The 16,708-nt window shown below is 45.9% G+C and overlaps 1 protein-coding gene across 1 annotated transcript in view; it reads left to right on the top strand.

The window, feature by feature from the left end:
* LOC147709409 (calpain-13-like) overlaps window positions 1-16,708 on the top strand; it is a 454,206-nt gene that overhangs the window by 54,703 nt on the left and 382,795 nt on the right. The window contains exon 2 of the mRNA XM_086925978.1: window positions 4,169-4,400. Coding sequence (XP_086782104.1) covers window positions 4,173-4,400 — 228 coding nt within the window. The 5' untranslated portion in view covers window positions 4,169-4,172. The remainder of the gene's footprint in view (window positions 1-4,168; window positions 4,401-16,708) is intronic.

Here is a 16,708-nt window from a genome sequence, read left to right as displayed (position 1 = left end):
TAACGGTGTATTCACTGGTATTTTGCATAACAATCATGATGAAAACGCTGCAAATTATACATGATTGCATCAGCATAAATGAAATTCCGCTACCACTTTTCCTGGGTTTATGGAGGCCTGGGTGAAGCATACAAAGTCTAGGAAAGCAAGCACTTCCTAATGACATCCAGTAGTAAAAACACAACTGGGGTATTAGAAGAGCAATCAGTAACTTCATTCCAGATCTGCTCCTCATGGTAATAGCATTCTGTTGAAAGTACAAATGGTATACATATTTAGGAAAGCATTACAATAAGCAGGTTGTTTCCAACCAGGGTATTCTAACACGTTACTAGGCAATAAGGTGATCGCTTCAGTGGCAGATGATGCAGCATGGAACCCTCAGACAGAGAACTCCAACTCCCTGTTATGACTGCTTAGATCATCTGTAATGTTATGTTGTGTCGGCTTCCCCATGAACATGCCCATGTAAAATGATTGTGCAAATCCACTTGCAGGGTAAAAGCTTTCACGGAGTGCACATTGTGCCTGTGAAAGTCCTAGCACACTATCACACCTGTTCTTCTGCCACACTACCCAAACTCCTGTAGAAGGCACCTCCTGTGCCTCTGTAAAGTTACTTTTCTTAGAAACTTGTGGCAGATTTATCAAGACTTTTGCATCTCCACACAGACATGCAAAGTGATACAAAGAAGTGCAGAGCATTTCTAAAGTGTTACTTTCCAGCTCAAAACATTATTTGTGTAGGAAAGTTGCCCTATGAGTAGCATAACTTGTGTTTTGCACTGCTTAGTGCTAATTTGCATCAAGGGGGTTGGGGGGGGTCCATGAGTGGTACATGGGTGTTCCAACACCACTACTCATGGATTTTTACACAACGGCATATATACCTACAAAGATAGTAAGATCGGGATTTGCATTAAAAAGTAATATTGAGTAAGTTGATATTAACTAGGGGAAATTATTTTGCTTGCATAAGTGCTGCACTGTACAACAGTCATCCATCGTGTGAAAGGTTAATGTTTGGTCAAGCATAAGTATTTATACTGGAAGGATATCCTTCCAGTACAAAACCTTCTGCACAATGATGAAAAAGTGTGTGTGTGTGTGGGGGGGAGGGGTCACTAGGCAGCCTGTTTTTGTGCCAGCACCACGGAAGAAAGCAACCCCAGTAAACCATATCTAGTAAATATGGCTCTGTGCTGCTTCATCCCCCTAGTCTAATGTAGTGCTACAACTTTGGTTGCTACACTACAAAGTCTTCTAGTGTGACAAATAAATCTGCCCACCAGCACCTACTACCCTCTCTAATCCTCCTCCTAAGAGTGTGAATCTGGCACTCTCATATAGCATGGAGGCAGCATAAGAACTTTACTGTGGCTGTATGACTGAGAGACTCTGCTAAGCCAGGAGATAAACCCACGGTTTCCCTAAAATCTGCACTACCTTATGCAGAGCATGGAAGAAAGTGCAGTGGTACAATGCTACCAGCCATTCCACTGTTTCCCTTGGGTCTGTGAATACTCAAGGAAGGCTGAAGAAGGCAGGTGAGATAAAGATATGGTATTTCCATCATTGCTTATAGGTCTCCAGCAACATGATTCATACTTCTACTACTTCCTTGCAGTATTCAGAGAACTGGAGCAGGGAAGAGGAGATAAGGGCTACTTTCCTCTGTGATAATTTTTCATTTTCCTTGCTGTGCCGCATCATAGATGAATATCCAAGGCCAGCATCTATTCGCACATGAATGAAATAATTAATTGAATGAATGCATGAATGCTATCCCTGTATCTGTATATGGCACTTCTCTTGTGGAGCACAGCTGCAAAGTGATGGAAAGTAGTTTATTAGTAGATATAAGTAGTGACTTACCACTAGTAATAAGGCCACAAACACAATAAAAGGGTCAGTCAAGGTCTCAATAAATTATTCCCTTGCTCAACCCTTGATAGTTGGCATCAAGCAGGCAAGCTTAACTTAGGAGACAGGTGTGTAAAACATTTACAAACTACAATACATTAAATAAGTAAGACACAACACACAATAAAAAATCCAAATCCAGTTTATGAAAATAGATTATATTTTTATGAACAATGGACACCAAAACGACAAAAGTCCAAAGTAGGGAACCAGAGATATGATTTTGTAAAGATTAAATGTAAAACGCTTAGAAGAAAATAGCACTCAAAGGGTTGAAAAAGGTCATGCTGTACAGGAACAAAGTCAAGAGATCTTTACACTTACTTCCAGAAGTGTTTCTTGATGCAGGGAAGTGGTCCATAGGACCAGTCACAGGTTCAGATCCTCTGGTTGGCCTCTTGGGATCTACGACTACAACTCCCACAATGCACCTGGTCATCTTATGGAGCTTTTTGCAAAAGTTGCGCCAAACGTCTTCCATTTCTGAATCTTCTTCCAGAGGTCTCCTTGAGGGTTCAATGTGCCCAAAACACCAATCCAATGGTCAGTGGGATGTCTGGACTACAGTTCCCAAAATGCACCTGGTAAAATCCTTAAAAGTCCACTGGGCGTACTGCACGAATGGGAATCTTGATGGAGATGATGCCGGTGGGCTTTGTTAACCTGTAGATTGCAGGGAGTCCACTTCTAAATCCTTCTTGAAGCAAGACAATGTCTTTAGGGCTGTAGTACCAGATAGTGCAGCAGGTGCAGTCCCTCAGATTCCAGGCCTTTGGAAGCAGATCCAGATTCCAGCAGGGCAGTCCTTCTTGTAGTTTCAGGTAGCAGATCTGGAGAGTTATGCAGTTCTTCTATATTTATTCACAGTTTATGGGTGTTAAGTAGGGTGGCACCCCTGACCAGTGGGATGCTGGGTGCCACTAAGGTGTATGACCACTTCCTCCATAGTGTGGCAAATTCTTGCCCAAGAGGGCACTACCTTCTCTCCAGAAGAGTTGGATGGGGCTAAGCCAACCCACTGACGTGGCTATGTTTTACTACCACTTCACTTCCATCTCTCTCCTTAATCCAAATTCTGAGGCTCCTGTGTTGCTGTGGGGTGCAGGTTGTGGAGTCAGCATGTGCTGCCTTTAGTGTCAATCTCCATTTGAAGATCAGTCTGCCTTCCGCAACCCCTTCCTGCCTTTTGGCTTCTGCAGCCAAAGTTCTCCACCCACAGGAAATCCATTGTCAACTCTGACAGGACACTTCAAACCTCATCAAGCAGCTGTGGCTCAGCCTGGAAAAGGCTGGCCAATCAGGACAGGGCACTGGAAAGCTGGATTGTGGCTCACATAAAAGGAAAGTTTAATAACATATGTTCTGTAATAGTTATTATAAATCTAACAGTGGCAAGTTATTGAATTCATCTCAAATATTCATTTGATACCTTGCAGCATTTTTACGCGACTCCGATCAATATTTATTCTTAAATAAAATATTACAATGTTACCCTGTGGAGTCATTCACTACAATGAGTTAAACAAAATTGTCAGTTTTCCCTCACTAGGGCTTCTTAAACATCTTTTATACTGTCTGTGCTTATAGTTGCAAGGCACCATGCCCAGGAGGCACCTAGGGCAGACCTCATGGATGAGTTATATGTGAAAATAAGGTAGATTAATACTTTGAAAGTACCTTTAAATCGAATTTCCATATAATTTCAATCTAAAAGCAGCCTGCAAGACAGGTCTGGATTTACAAATGACAGCAGGCAACACAGTGGTGCACACTGCATTACCAGAAATCTATTGGGTCTCTAAATGATACCAAATTACCATGCACATTTAACAAAGAGCACAGTCCTTGGGTCTGGTTAGCAGACCCCCTGGTACAGTGAGAGTCAGAAAACCAGCAACTAGTGGTCAAAAGGGAGGCAAAAAGTCAGGGGACATTGCAAACAGGTAATGATTTCTTACACAAAGCTTTTAGTAACAAATTATTAATCAGAGGTAGGGTTAAAAAAAGACAGAAATATGAATGAAAAATTCACAATAATTAAAACGGAGCTCACATTATGTCAAACTCTTATTAGCAATAAAATCACACCAAGAGTTAAAATTATGTATTTACAGTTTACAAGAGGATCATGTAAGCTAAGATATTCCGTTCACCATGAATTTCTTTGACTTGCATATCAAAAGAATACTCATTCTCATCTATAATATTGTGCTTCTGGTTATTAACATTTTTTTTTTCTTTTTAGCACAATGCAAGACCTTGAGCCCCCTCCAGGGTCATCAGCGAATCAGTATAGAATCGGGAGCTTGGCCAACCCTAGAAGATTCAAGGATCAGGACTTTGAAACTATAAGAAACTACCACTTGAGCAAGGGACAAACATTTACAGATGATACCTTTCCAGCTAACATCAGCATAATTGGCCCCAAACTTGTTGAGGAACTCCGTGTTCAAAATGTTGAATGGAGAAGACCAAGAGTGAGTTACAATTTTCTATAATCATGTCATAGTACTGCTACTTCGGATGGCGTTCTACCGTATTTTGGATTTGCATATTCCAGCGCTTAACCGCGCTACACCTTCCCGAAACAAATTGACCCCCTGATGAAGAGCCACCCAGCTCGAAATGCATTGGGGACATTGATTTACATTGTTTCACTACTACAATTATGATGCAATGAAAACAATTCTTTTTGCCTTTGGAATTATTATGTAATATTGCATACAAGTTTTGTTCATCAAAATGAGTATCTTTTTGGATTGAAAAATTACATGCAACATGTCACAAAGAGAATAAAACTTCGAACATTTGAATACCTTCGCACAAATTTGCTTTTTTAGCACATAGGAGTGCTCAGGTTACCCACCTTACGCCTGTAAGGTTTTTTGCGCACTATATCCTTTTACCCCTCCTGTACAGTAGGGGCTCACCCTGATCACCCAAAAAGACTGAACTCTCACCGAATACCCATTAGATTAATTCATCTACCTTGGAGTGCAGCGGCCTTCTTTGTTTTATAGTACTGTTAATCCCAGCCCTGCTAAGTTGTGTCACAATGACTTTTGCAAATCTAGTTATTAGTTTTGCAGTTCCATGACTCACTGAGTAACTGAGTAGTTGTAAGATAATTTGAGAACCGTTAGCTACAGACGACAAACTAAATCATAAGTAGTTTGCAAAACCTGAAAAAGCTAATGATTGAGTGTCGGTCTACAGGAAGATGATCCCATTCATGATGGCAAAGATGTAAAATATTCTTGAGCCTTTCATCTGCCACTTGGAAGGCATTCTTATCAAAACTTGGGCTGGTGATTGTAAGCTTATGCTTGGAGAATACTTCCAGAGTTTTTCCAAAAGAAAATTAAGGGCCTCATTTACGAGGCCTCCGGAACGTCACTTTTAATGTCGGTTGGCGGCGCACACTGCACGGCCACATCGACAAGGCCACATAAAGTCATCCTCTGTGACTTTTCATGGCCTTGTAGATATGGACTGAAGCAATGCAGAGTAAGCTGCAGCATTGCCGCATCCTGCGTTAGGGAGGAGTGCAATGGGTATTATGGTGGATGTTCCTGCATAACAACCATGGCATTTGACAAATTACCAGGTGTACGAGATTTTGTAAACCTGAGAATGCGTCAAATGCCTACGCCTCTCTAGGGGTGGCGTAGGGGAGGGAAAACAGCCATTACATCGAATGCATAACAACGCATGGGATTACAACGCGGTTGTTACGACTGCGTTGTTACATCGCAGTACCATTACAACGCAAGCTGTTACAACGACTTGCTGTAGGGGGTGCTCTAAGCTGAGGAATAGTATTATTTACTATTGCAACACCTTCCCTACTGTTGCACAAACTGGAGTTGGAATATTAAATTATACTATTCCATCATCCAACGCCCCCTAAAGCAAGTCATTGTAATGACTTGCCTTGTAAAGGTACTGCGATGTAATAACACGGTTGTTGTAACAACTGCGTTGGAACTGCATGCATTGTAAACGCATGCAATGTAGTGGTATATATTCGTAAGGAAGGTGCAGCAAGCAGAAATACATTTATTTTACCTTAATTTTCCCTCTTTCTATGTGTGCTGCATTCAGCAGAGGTAATCGCCTCCAATGATACTCTTTGTGCAGGAAGTTGTCTCTTCCTGCTCAAAAAGAATCACTACTAAAACAGAGACACCCTAGCACCATGGTGCAAGCGTGTCTGCGTTGGTGCATGGCAGCCATTTGTGCACCAGCATAGGTGGAAAGGACAGCAATGAAGCATATCTCATAGAAACGGCCCGCACCTGCCCTTTTCCTTTGCCATAGGACAGCACAGCAGGAAGTCATGCATCACTGCCCAATGGCAAAAGTTCATAAATGAGGCCCTAAGTACTCAGTCATAGACGTTTTACTGCGCACTGCACTATGTCTTGAATAAAACTGTGGCTGAAATGGGGAACCAGTACAAGTACCACTGAGTTGTCAGGTCACCTTTTCAGTCTGCTTTTTGGATTGTTTGGTATCTGTTCAGGAAATATTTGGGGAGATCTGATAAAAAGAGCATTTTCGTTGTTGAGTCTCAACGTACCAGAGCAGTCAAGTCAAGTACAACTTTATTTGGTTAAATTAAAACCATCAAAGTGCATATGATCAATTAATACATTCCTTACAATTCTTATTACATAATGTTAAACAATCTTTACAACCCATCAGATACAACGCAATCCTGTCACACACACTAAGTAATAAATAATCATTAAGTAATCATCAATAAATACAGATAATATTGCTAAAAATATGACAGAAGATCATAAATAAGTCAATTTAAAACATGATCCATTATGCAATCATCAGTCTATTCCTGCGGGGAACATCACTTACAACGCATTTTTTACAACGCACTACCATTACATCGCAACCATTACAACGCATACCATTACAACGCATTGCGCTGGGGGGCGCTCTAGGATAGGGAATATATTTAATTTACTATCCAACACCTTCCCTGCTAGGGAAACACCAATTACATCGAGGTCAACACATCGCGGTGCCATCGCACTGCCACTTTTGCATCGCAGGATCGTTTGCATCGCATGCATTCACTACGCATGCGACCACGGCGCAATGCCATTAACATCGCATGCAACTACAACGATCCTGCGGTGTAAAAGCCGCCAGACATACTTCGGAATCTGATCGAATATTGGTAACGTGCATGTTTAAAGACACAAACACCTTCAATGTGCTGAGTTCACCCAGACCCCCAATCATACACACGTGCACACGCACAGATGCACGCACATTGCATTGCAGCGATGTCAAAGGACAGGTGTTTTGCTGTGAATAGAACGCTGCTATCAAGAAGCCGAGTCCCCATGGTGTGACACTAGTCGGTGCTGAGTGGAAGACGTAGCGGCTGGTGAGGCAGGGCTGGCACTGCTCTGACGAGTCATGGACCATGCTTACATTCTTCGGGGACTGTCCAGCTGCAAGCGTCATACAACCCTTGAAGGGAAACACCAATTACATCGAGGTCAGGAAAGTCAGTGGAGCGTCTTGAAAATAATCCCTGACGACTGAGGATAGTCTTTGAGCTGCTGATTGCTACATATTTGGCTCGGTACAGTTTAGGAACTTGTGTTTTCCACTACCTGACACCTGACACATAGCGGGGGATGGATGCATGGATGGCGGATGGATGATGGCGGACCGTATGGTGGAATGGATGCATGGATGCATAGAAGTGTACATGGGTGCGTGGCGGCGGATGGATGAATGGATGATGGATGATGAATGGATGATGGATGAATGGATGCATTAAAGTGTGCATGGGTGCATGGTGGCGGATGGATGCATGTGTGAGTGATGGTTATTCTTCAATCATCTAAAACACGGAGCATCATTGGTGAGGTGCAACTCGAGTTTAAAGACACAGTAAGCATGACGAGCATCTGATTATAACCAGCACTATGTGGCCTACGTCTGGGCAAGCCCACGCCACTATCTACCAACTCACTTAAACAGCACAAACGTGATGGATGGAAATGCCTCAATCACTTTGAACTACAGCCCGCATTTCACAGTATATTTGTCTAAAATTAATAGGAGTGAAAGCTACTTTAGATGCGAGTCCTGCGGCATAGCAGTCGTAAAGATGCTCATTCCTAACTTCACGTTTTACCATGTAATTGCTTGCATGCCAGCAGTTGCACCTGTGTACTTTGTCTTTTAGCAAGCTCTTCAATCGACTTAGACCAAGGCTGTCTGATAAAAAACAAAACCATCCTTAATTAATAATGACAGGTGGCTCCGATATTATGTGGCTCCTTTTATCAACTACACGCTATAAATGCAAGTAAGAAAGGAAGTGACGGAGGACGTTCTTCCATTAACCAATCTGCTGCACGTTAAAATGCAATATTAAAGCTGATTTCGTCAAACATTGAAATAACGGTGAATAGGGGGTAGACATACATTATTTTACAATAATGTGTCGTTTATGGCTTGACATTTATCACGGGTGAAGCCGGTCACCTCCTTTCACATTTCGATTTGATTTAAATGCAAGATTGGATTACATGTGCATTAGCGCCTCGTCATCGGCGAGAAGGGCGTGGTAAAACCCTGTTTAAAATCACCAGATTCCGACTTAATTTAATTTCTGCTGGATGTACATCAAGCAGAAGCGCGAAGCAACAACTTGTCATGAAAAGGATCTACCCATCGGAACTATTCCAGGGACTGGGAGAAGAAGAATCCAGGATCACGCATTGTCTGAAAAGATTTTCAAAGTGTGGGCTCAAACATCGCGTTGTCATGTCGCGCGATGTAAAGTCGCCGATGTGAAACGCTATGTAATTAAATGGCCGCATTTGCGTAGTTACAGCATACGATGAGAAAATTGCCGATGTGACGGAAGTTGCGATGTAATTGGCGCAATGAGAACTCCCGCGATGAGATTGTGTACGATGGATTGTCATACAACCTCCCTGCTATCCACGGGGACTGGAGTTGGAATAGTAAATTAAATAATTCACTATCCAGCGCCTAAAAGCATTATGCGTTGTAATGGACGGCGTGGTAAAAACCGCGTTGTAAAGGCATGCGATGTAAAAGCATGCGTTGTAGTGACAACAATCCATTCCTGCACCTAATGGCGGCTATTAAATAACTTGCAACTCAAAAGCACACCTCAGGCGATGCCAACATTTGTAAATAAACTAACGCTGGTCTAACTTTCCCAAAACTTTGGCCTTTTAGGAGGAAGATAATAAATTTCCTGCGCATAGAGTCATAAAACTCACAGATAAATACCATATGAAGTAGATTTTGATCTGAGAAGTTGTCACAAGGGCAGGGTCTTACTCTTAACGAACCTTCTTTAAAAAAACCTTTTGGGAATGCAAGCTGCCAGGTAACCATGTTATGCTTAAATCTGACTAAGACAAACAGGTGCTAAGGCCTGTTTATATATGTCACATATGGTTGCAACTGACTGGTTATACTCAAAGAGACATAACTCCTTACTTTAGGTTTCACTAATTCCCTCTCCTCCCTGTACAGCATTGATCTATTAAAAAACTGTCGCTTCAGGTCTTTAATCGCCAGTTTGGCCATAGCCCTTGGGCTTGAAAACAATTCAGGGCTGCTAAGGATGGCCATTTGAGCCTTAATGTAGCGAATCCAGGGTATATCTAGGCCCTTGTCTAGCGTATTACAGTCTTGAATTATCAACTGATTTAAATTAGGTGACGGTTGTGCCCAAATTCTTAGCCAGCACAGTATGGGAGCAACCGCAATCTGGTCTGAGATATACCTAGCTCTAAGATCCTCGTGAATGGGGTAGAGACAGGTAATGACAGTAGTTTACGGAAGAAACCGTTTTCTACCACCTGAATGTCGCCCGTCTCAATATAACCCCATAGGTCGCACCCATAAGTCGCCATTGGGACGCACTTTGCTTTACATATTTTTAATAGTACAGGGAGGGGTTTGGAGCCAATTCTTTTTTTTTTTATTTCTTTATTGGATTTACATTGAGAACATCAATATAAAACAACAAACCCGTTCAGAATCCACCCTCCCCCCCAGCTGACATTGCTGACTTCCTCTGCGTGCACGGTATCATTGCATCCTTCTTCTAAGTATATACACGGCCATTTAGCCAACAACCCATAGCAGGGCAGGCGGCGCTTCAACATATTTACAAATCATACTTCTGTTAAGGGACATTCTGCACAGTTCGCAACAGCAATACAAAGGCAACACTCTGAGTCCCAGCCCAGTCTCATCTGTCTTTATGGCACACAGTGCGCCATCACTCTGCGGCCCTGTCCGGTCCCTCTCTGTTCGCCAAGAAAGTTTGGTACAGGCCCCAGAAGTTCTTAGGTCTGCTCGTGGGGGGCTGTAGCTTACTATAATTTTCAGATTGAGTGCAGCAATAGAGCATGTCGTGCACCCAGCGCTTAGTAGTGGGCAATGGGCCTCTCATCCAACAACAAGCCAGCTTCCGGCGGGCCATGAGTAGGCCCATGTCCACCAGACGTCTGATCGCCCTCGGCAGCTTCTTGGTGTATCCTAATAGGGCCACCATGGGGTCAGGTGTGATGACTACCTCCGTCAGCTCGCTAATATCAGTGAAAAATGTTTCCCAAAAGTCCCAGACGCCAGGGCACTCCCAAGCGAGGTGTAGGTAGTCTGCATCTGGGGCGCTGCACCTCTCGCAACAAGCTGAATCCCTCAAGCCATATCTGAACAGTCTAGCTGGGGTGTAGTACAACCGATTTAGGAATTTGAAGTGAATCAGTCTATGTCGGCCATTGAGTGATACTTTCTTAGTGTTAGTACAGCAATATCGCCACGTGTCATCGTCCAATACAGTGTCTAAATCAGACTGCCATGCTAATCGCGCCTTAGTGTATGTGTGTTGTGTGCTCGCTTGTGTTAGTTTGTATAGATTGGACAGCAGTTTCCGGGGAGAAGCAGTTTTAAGGACATACGTGAGCTCAGGAACCTCAGAGGGCTCTGCCATGTCCCCGCCCAGCAGGTCACTGAGGGCGCGGCGCACCCTGTGGAACTGGAATCGTGTCAGGAGTGGGGGCGTGTCACAGGTACCCAGGGCTTGTTCCAATGTCTTTGCAACCCCATCAATGAATAGGTCACCCGCCGTTTTATGTTCAGTTTCTGTAAGGCAATAACTACGCCCTTCTCCTTAAGCGGGGGCAGCCATCTGGTTCAGTCTACTGGCATCTCCAGCGAATATAGCAGCACGCCGTTTTGCATCTGTAAGAGGTTATGCCATGCGTGATTTGTGGCTGTTACAGAGTCCAATACGCCCGTTCTGCGATCAAGGGGTTGAAAGATCGTATGTGGGAGTGAGTTAGGGCTTGCAAAGAGAGTCTCCATGCAGACATGAGGTATGTTCCGGTCCCCATGTAGCCAAGTGTGTAGATGTGACGCCTGAGCTACCCGGTAAAATGCCTCCAAATCCGGGGCTCCAAGCCCCCCATTGAATATGGCATAGTGAGTATTGTCCACCGGACACGCGGTTGCCCACCCGCCCAGGCCAGCCTGGTCATCTGCTGCTGCAGCCGTGCAAAGAATTATTTGGGAAGAACCAATGGGATCGTCATGAACAGAAATAAAAATCTGGGGAGCACTACCATATTCGTTATTGATATGCGTCCCATTAAGGACAAAGGAAGCTTACTCCAGTTAGCTACGTCATCTTCTAGCAGTGCCATAGTTATCTCTAAAGAGAATTTCCGCATCTGTGTGTAACTGAATCCCCAGATAACGGACCGAATCTGTGGTCCACTGGAGCAGATTTTCCATTGGTGTTGGCTGAGTGATCGGTGTCAGTGGAAAAGCCAGCGATTTTGTCCAATTGACCTTCAAGCCAGAGAGTGCCCCAAAACGAACCACCTCCCTGAGCACCGATGATAGGTTATTATCAGGGTCGCGTACTTACAGCAGGGTGTCGTCTGCATACATCGACACTATGATCTTATAGCCCGGGAATCCTATGCCCTCATTTCCGTGGTATTCTCGCAGAGCGTATGCCAGTGGTTCAGCCACCAGAGCATATAGGAGGGGCGAGAGAGGGCAGCCTTGCCTGGTACCTCTACTGATGGGAAAAGAGTCCGAGACCAGGTCTCCCATGTGGAGCCGCGGCTGCGGGTCGTGATATAATGCCCCCATCATCTGTAGGAACGGCTGCCCTAGACCCATGCGCTGCAGTACCATATGCATGAAAGGCCACTCCACCGAGTCAAAGGCCTTTTCCATATCTAGAAATACAGCCAGTGCTTTCCTATCTTGTCGCACATGCTGAATCGTGCCCAGGACTGTACGTATATTGTAGACTAGGTTCCTACCAGGGATAAATCCAGCCTGCTCCGGGCTACCAAACTATCAGCAAGGAGCGCTAGACGGGTGGCCAAGACCTTGGCAAACAGCTTGGTATCTACACTCAGCAGCGACAGAGGTCTATATGAACTGCACTCATCATGAGGCTTTTCCGGTTTCAGTATTGTAACAAGGAGTGCCTCCCTCACAGAGTGTGGCATGCTGCCCTCCACGCATATGTCATCGAAGAGAGTTGACAGGTGCGGGAGTAGTTGATTCTTAAAAGCTTTGTAGAAGCCCGCCGTAAGTCCTTCCGCTCCCGGAGCACTGCCCGACCTCATGCTGGCCAGCGCTTCAAGGATTTCATCCTTTTCAATAGGATGCATGAGGAATTCCCTGTCTGAGTTGGTCAATGTGGGGATGTCAATGTGGCCTACATAGTCATTAATTTCACCTTCCAGATCACCGCTCTTGGAGGAGTACTGATCTGAGTAGTATCCTTTGAAGACATCAGCTATGTCCCTCTTGTCTGTGAGCGGTTCTCCAGCGGCAGAATTCACCACCATGATGTGCTGTCGCCGTCTTGCACCCTTCATGAGATTGGCCATAACGGCACTTCGCCATGAACCCTGGCAGTGGCATATTTGCCCATGTGTCTAACCTCCCTGTCTTCATGATATTCTGCAAGCAAGGTCTTAATCTCTTCTTCCACTGTGTTGTCTACCAGGTTGCACTGTCTGCGCTGCAGCTTGCCTAGTTGTTCCTCAAGGTCTGCCAGTCTCCGCCGAATGGTCTAAAGTATGCCCGAGTGTTTCGACATCACAACCCCCCGGATATAGACCTTGAAAGCCTCCCAGACCACCTGGAAGCTATCCACGAGCCAATGTTAGTTTCGAAAAATACATCTATGGCCTCAGCCAGCTCTCCCCTAAACACCGGATCCAAGAGAGTATTAGGCGCAAACCTCCATGTGAATGGCGGTATGGATTTGCCTGGGATGCGTAGTTCCAGCAGCACTGGCGAGTGATCGGACAGTGTTCTGGGCAACACTCTGCAGTCTCTAATTCGGTCAAAGTGGGAAGAGGGATCGAAGCAGCAATCTATCCTGGTTTGGACATTGTGATATGCTGAGTAGTGCCTGTACCCACCTTGCTGAGGATTACGAGAACGCCATACATCCCCCAAACCCAGGCAAGTCATTGCACTTTGCAGCTCCAGAGCAGCAGCCGGTCTATCTATCAAGAGTCGGGTTCATGTTGAGGTTGAAGTCTTCCCCCCACAGCAGCATGTTTCTCTGGTCACAATGTTTGGCCTTGGCAGCAAGAGTCTTATAGAATTCCGGTGAATCAAAGTTGGGGCCATAGGTGTTGACCACAGTGAAGTCTATGGCAGGGCCGTGGCATCTAGATATAACAAATCTGCCTTCAGCATCTGTCTCCAGGGTTTGTATCTGTAATTTGGACTTTGGGTTTACCCATGTCAAAACCCCTCTGGAGTTGGAGGTGAACCCCGCTACGGAGATATTACCCTCAATTCCCCTGCAGCTGAGCATGTGACTGTGTGTAGGGAGATGCGTCTCCTGGAGCAGCGCAATGTCTATATGTTGGGGCTGTAGGTAACTAAGGACTTTCCTGACTTTGGGTGGTCATTTAGGCCACGAACATTCCATGTGAGTGCCTTTAGTCTAGGTGTGTGGGATGTCCCGCTATCTGAGGTGGAGTCAGCCATAGCACAATACCATTGGGCATATATGGAGCAAGCTTACGTCAATGCCTATCACAATCACAGAGTGTAAAGTCAGATAGATCAGATCCCCAAAAATAACGTAACAATCCCCTCTCAAACAAGTCCAACCCCCCACCCACAGTAGACCAACCCCAATTCGGCCTTGCATAGTTAGACCCTCAGGTCCCCCACCCTACCCCGTTATACAACAAGTGAAGCCCCACTGTGGCGCAGGTAATGCATACAGCACAGGGGCCGAGGTCGCCAGGCACACAGTAACCAAGTGGTTTCAAAACTAGCCTGAGAGCCGCCTCGCGCACCGCCGCCATAAGGATCTAGAAAGTTCAAAAAGTGTCTTTGCAGCACTGAATAGTCACCCCGGGCCGGAGCACGGGGGGCACAGCCGCCCCCAACCGTGGCACCCGCACACTCCTCAGCAGGTATCAAAGTTTCACCACCAGCCCCCAAGACCCTGCACATGGAGATATGTGTATCAGAACAGTCTCACCGTATGTCTGTTGTGGAGGCGCCACGTCTTCTAGGTCATTTCAGATAACTGATCGCCCGAGCCGATGCGCAGGTATGTCCAGCCCGGTTATCAGGCTCAAGTACCTTTACTAAGTGGAGGGGGGCCAATACGACCCGCTCAGTACGCTGGTATCCTGCTTCACTCCTGTTCGTCGAGTTGACTCCCGCCGACCTCTGCCTCTGGGCGTTTACCATTGTCTCTTCGATGGTCCTTGGCCCACCCTTTCAGGGCCTGCTGTAATGCTTTTGGGTCCGTGAAAAAATGGGAGTGACCCTGTCGGTTTATCCTAAGCTTTGCAGGATATAGCATGGCATAGTCCAGTCCAAGTTCCCGGAGCTGCTTTTTATAAGGCGCAAAAAGTCTGCGCTCTTCCTGCACCCTCGTAGTGAAGTCCGGGTACAAGGATATGGCAGACCCTTCATATTGCAGGCTTTTCTTATCGCGGGCAAGTCTTAGGGCCGTGTCTCTATCCCTATAGTTCAAGAGCTTGGCTATTATGGGCCGCGGCGGGGCCCCCGGGGGAGGGCGCGGACCCAGCGAGCGGAGGGCTCTCTCAACGATGAACACCGGTGAGAAAACGTCATCTACCAGCAGAGTTCCCAAGAGTTTCTCCACAAATTTTTCCATGTTTCCCGTCTGCGTAGTTTCCGGCAGGCCCGTGATTCGTATGTTGGATCGCCGAGAGCGGGTCTCCAAGTCCTCGGACTTATCTTGGATGACTTGTAGAAACCGATTAACGGTCTGCCGGTCTTTATCCAGCTCCGTTTGGGCCTCCTCCACCTCCGTGATTCGACGCTCAGACAAGACTAGACGCTCCACGTGCTTGTCCACGCGCTCAGCCATGCGGTCCATGCGGTATGTGAGGGCATCTATTTTAGTGCTAATAGCTGTTATACTGTCTTGTATGCCCTTCTCCATAGACCGCAGCATAGTTTTTATATCAGCACCATCGGCGCCATTCGTGGGGGAGACCTGGGCTCCTTCCTGTGGGTTGCTCGTCTTTGTGTGGCGGGTCTCAAACTGGAGTTTGCTTTGGGTCTTGTCGACTTTCCCCATGGCGGCAAATTCCGGTGGAGCGATACTGCACCTCAAGGCTTCCAGGCCGCGTAGGCTCCTAAATGGCGGGCGATGTGTTAGGAGCCCGATGTAGGATGTCGATTGTTACTCCCTTTCGGTTGTTGACCTCCAGGACCGCCCCGGGTGTCGAGGGCCTCGCGATTGCTTATATCGCCACAGTCTTTCAGTCAGGAGTCCAGCTTCCGTAGCTTGTCGGGCCCGGGCGTTCACTTCAGGCCGCACATCGAAGCACGCCGTGCGGCATCTCATTCACTTGAGTCCGCTGTTTGGGGCCTGGTTGACAGCCCGGATCCTCTAGGGCGATAGCGGCACGACGCAGGGTCCATGAGCGCAGCACAGCCCCCTGCGCCTCCCGGGGGACCGTCAGCACCAGGGGTATCAATAATGTCTCCGAACACTCGGCAAAAATCAGGATAAATTACGGATTTTGCTGGCGGCGGCGCGGAGCTCGAGATTTATGCGCCCGCCATCGTTGCCGGGAAGCTCCGCCCCCCTTGAGCCAATTCTTTTTGCAAACTCCATAATGGCCCCTGAGGCTCGGGCTAGGATATTTCTTTTATGTGTACGTTGTATAGCCCACGAGCGTCGATCATCAAAGAGCACCCCCAAATAAGGGAAGGCAGGCACCTTTGTTAGTTCAAATTTTTTACAATAGAACTTAGCCTTCCTTGATTTGACAGAACCGATTGAGATAGAATGGGATTTTTTTAAATTCGTAACTAAATCTAAAGAGTCCATAAAATCAATAAAACAATTTAAAAGAGTTTGAAGCCCTCTTGGGGTCCTTGCTAACAGAACCGCATCGTCTGCGTAAAGCAGAGCAGGGATCAGTTTTGAGCCGGCCCTTGGGATGCCTTTACAACTGGAAATTAAAGCCTCCCCTAAGTTGTTAATGTAGAGGGTAAATAACAGGGGTACCAATATGCACCCCTGTCTCACCCCTCTTTTAACGGGCCAAGAATCGGGGAGGCTACCATCTTTATTATAGAGCAGTCATTGCAGATATTCCGCCATTTGGGATCAGGTGAAAAATATTTTTTTGCACCACTTGTTACTAAATCTTGTGCATTAAAAAGGGAGGATGATGTCCCAAACCCCATTCACTTTGAGCAA

The sequence above is a fragment of the Lissotriton vulgaris genome, chromosome 6, assembly GCF_964263255.1.
Source record: "Lissotriton vulgaris chromosome 6, aLisVul1.2, whole genome shotgun sequence".
NCBI classification, from domain to species: domain Eukaryota; kingdom Metazoa; phylum Chordata; class Amphibia; order Caudata; family Salamandridae; genus Lissotriton; species Lissotriton vulgaris.
The sequence above is the reverse complement of the archived record's forward strand: the minus strand, read 5'-3'. Positions and strand labels throughout refer to the sequence as shown.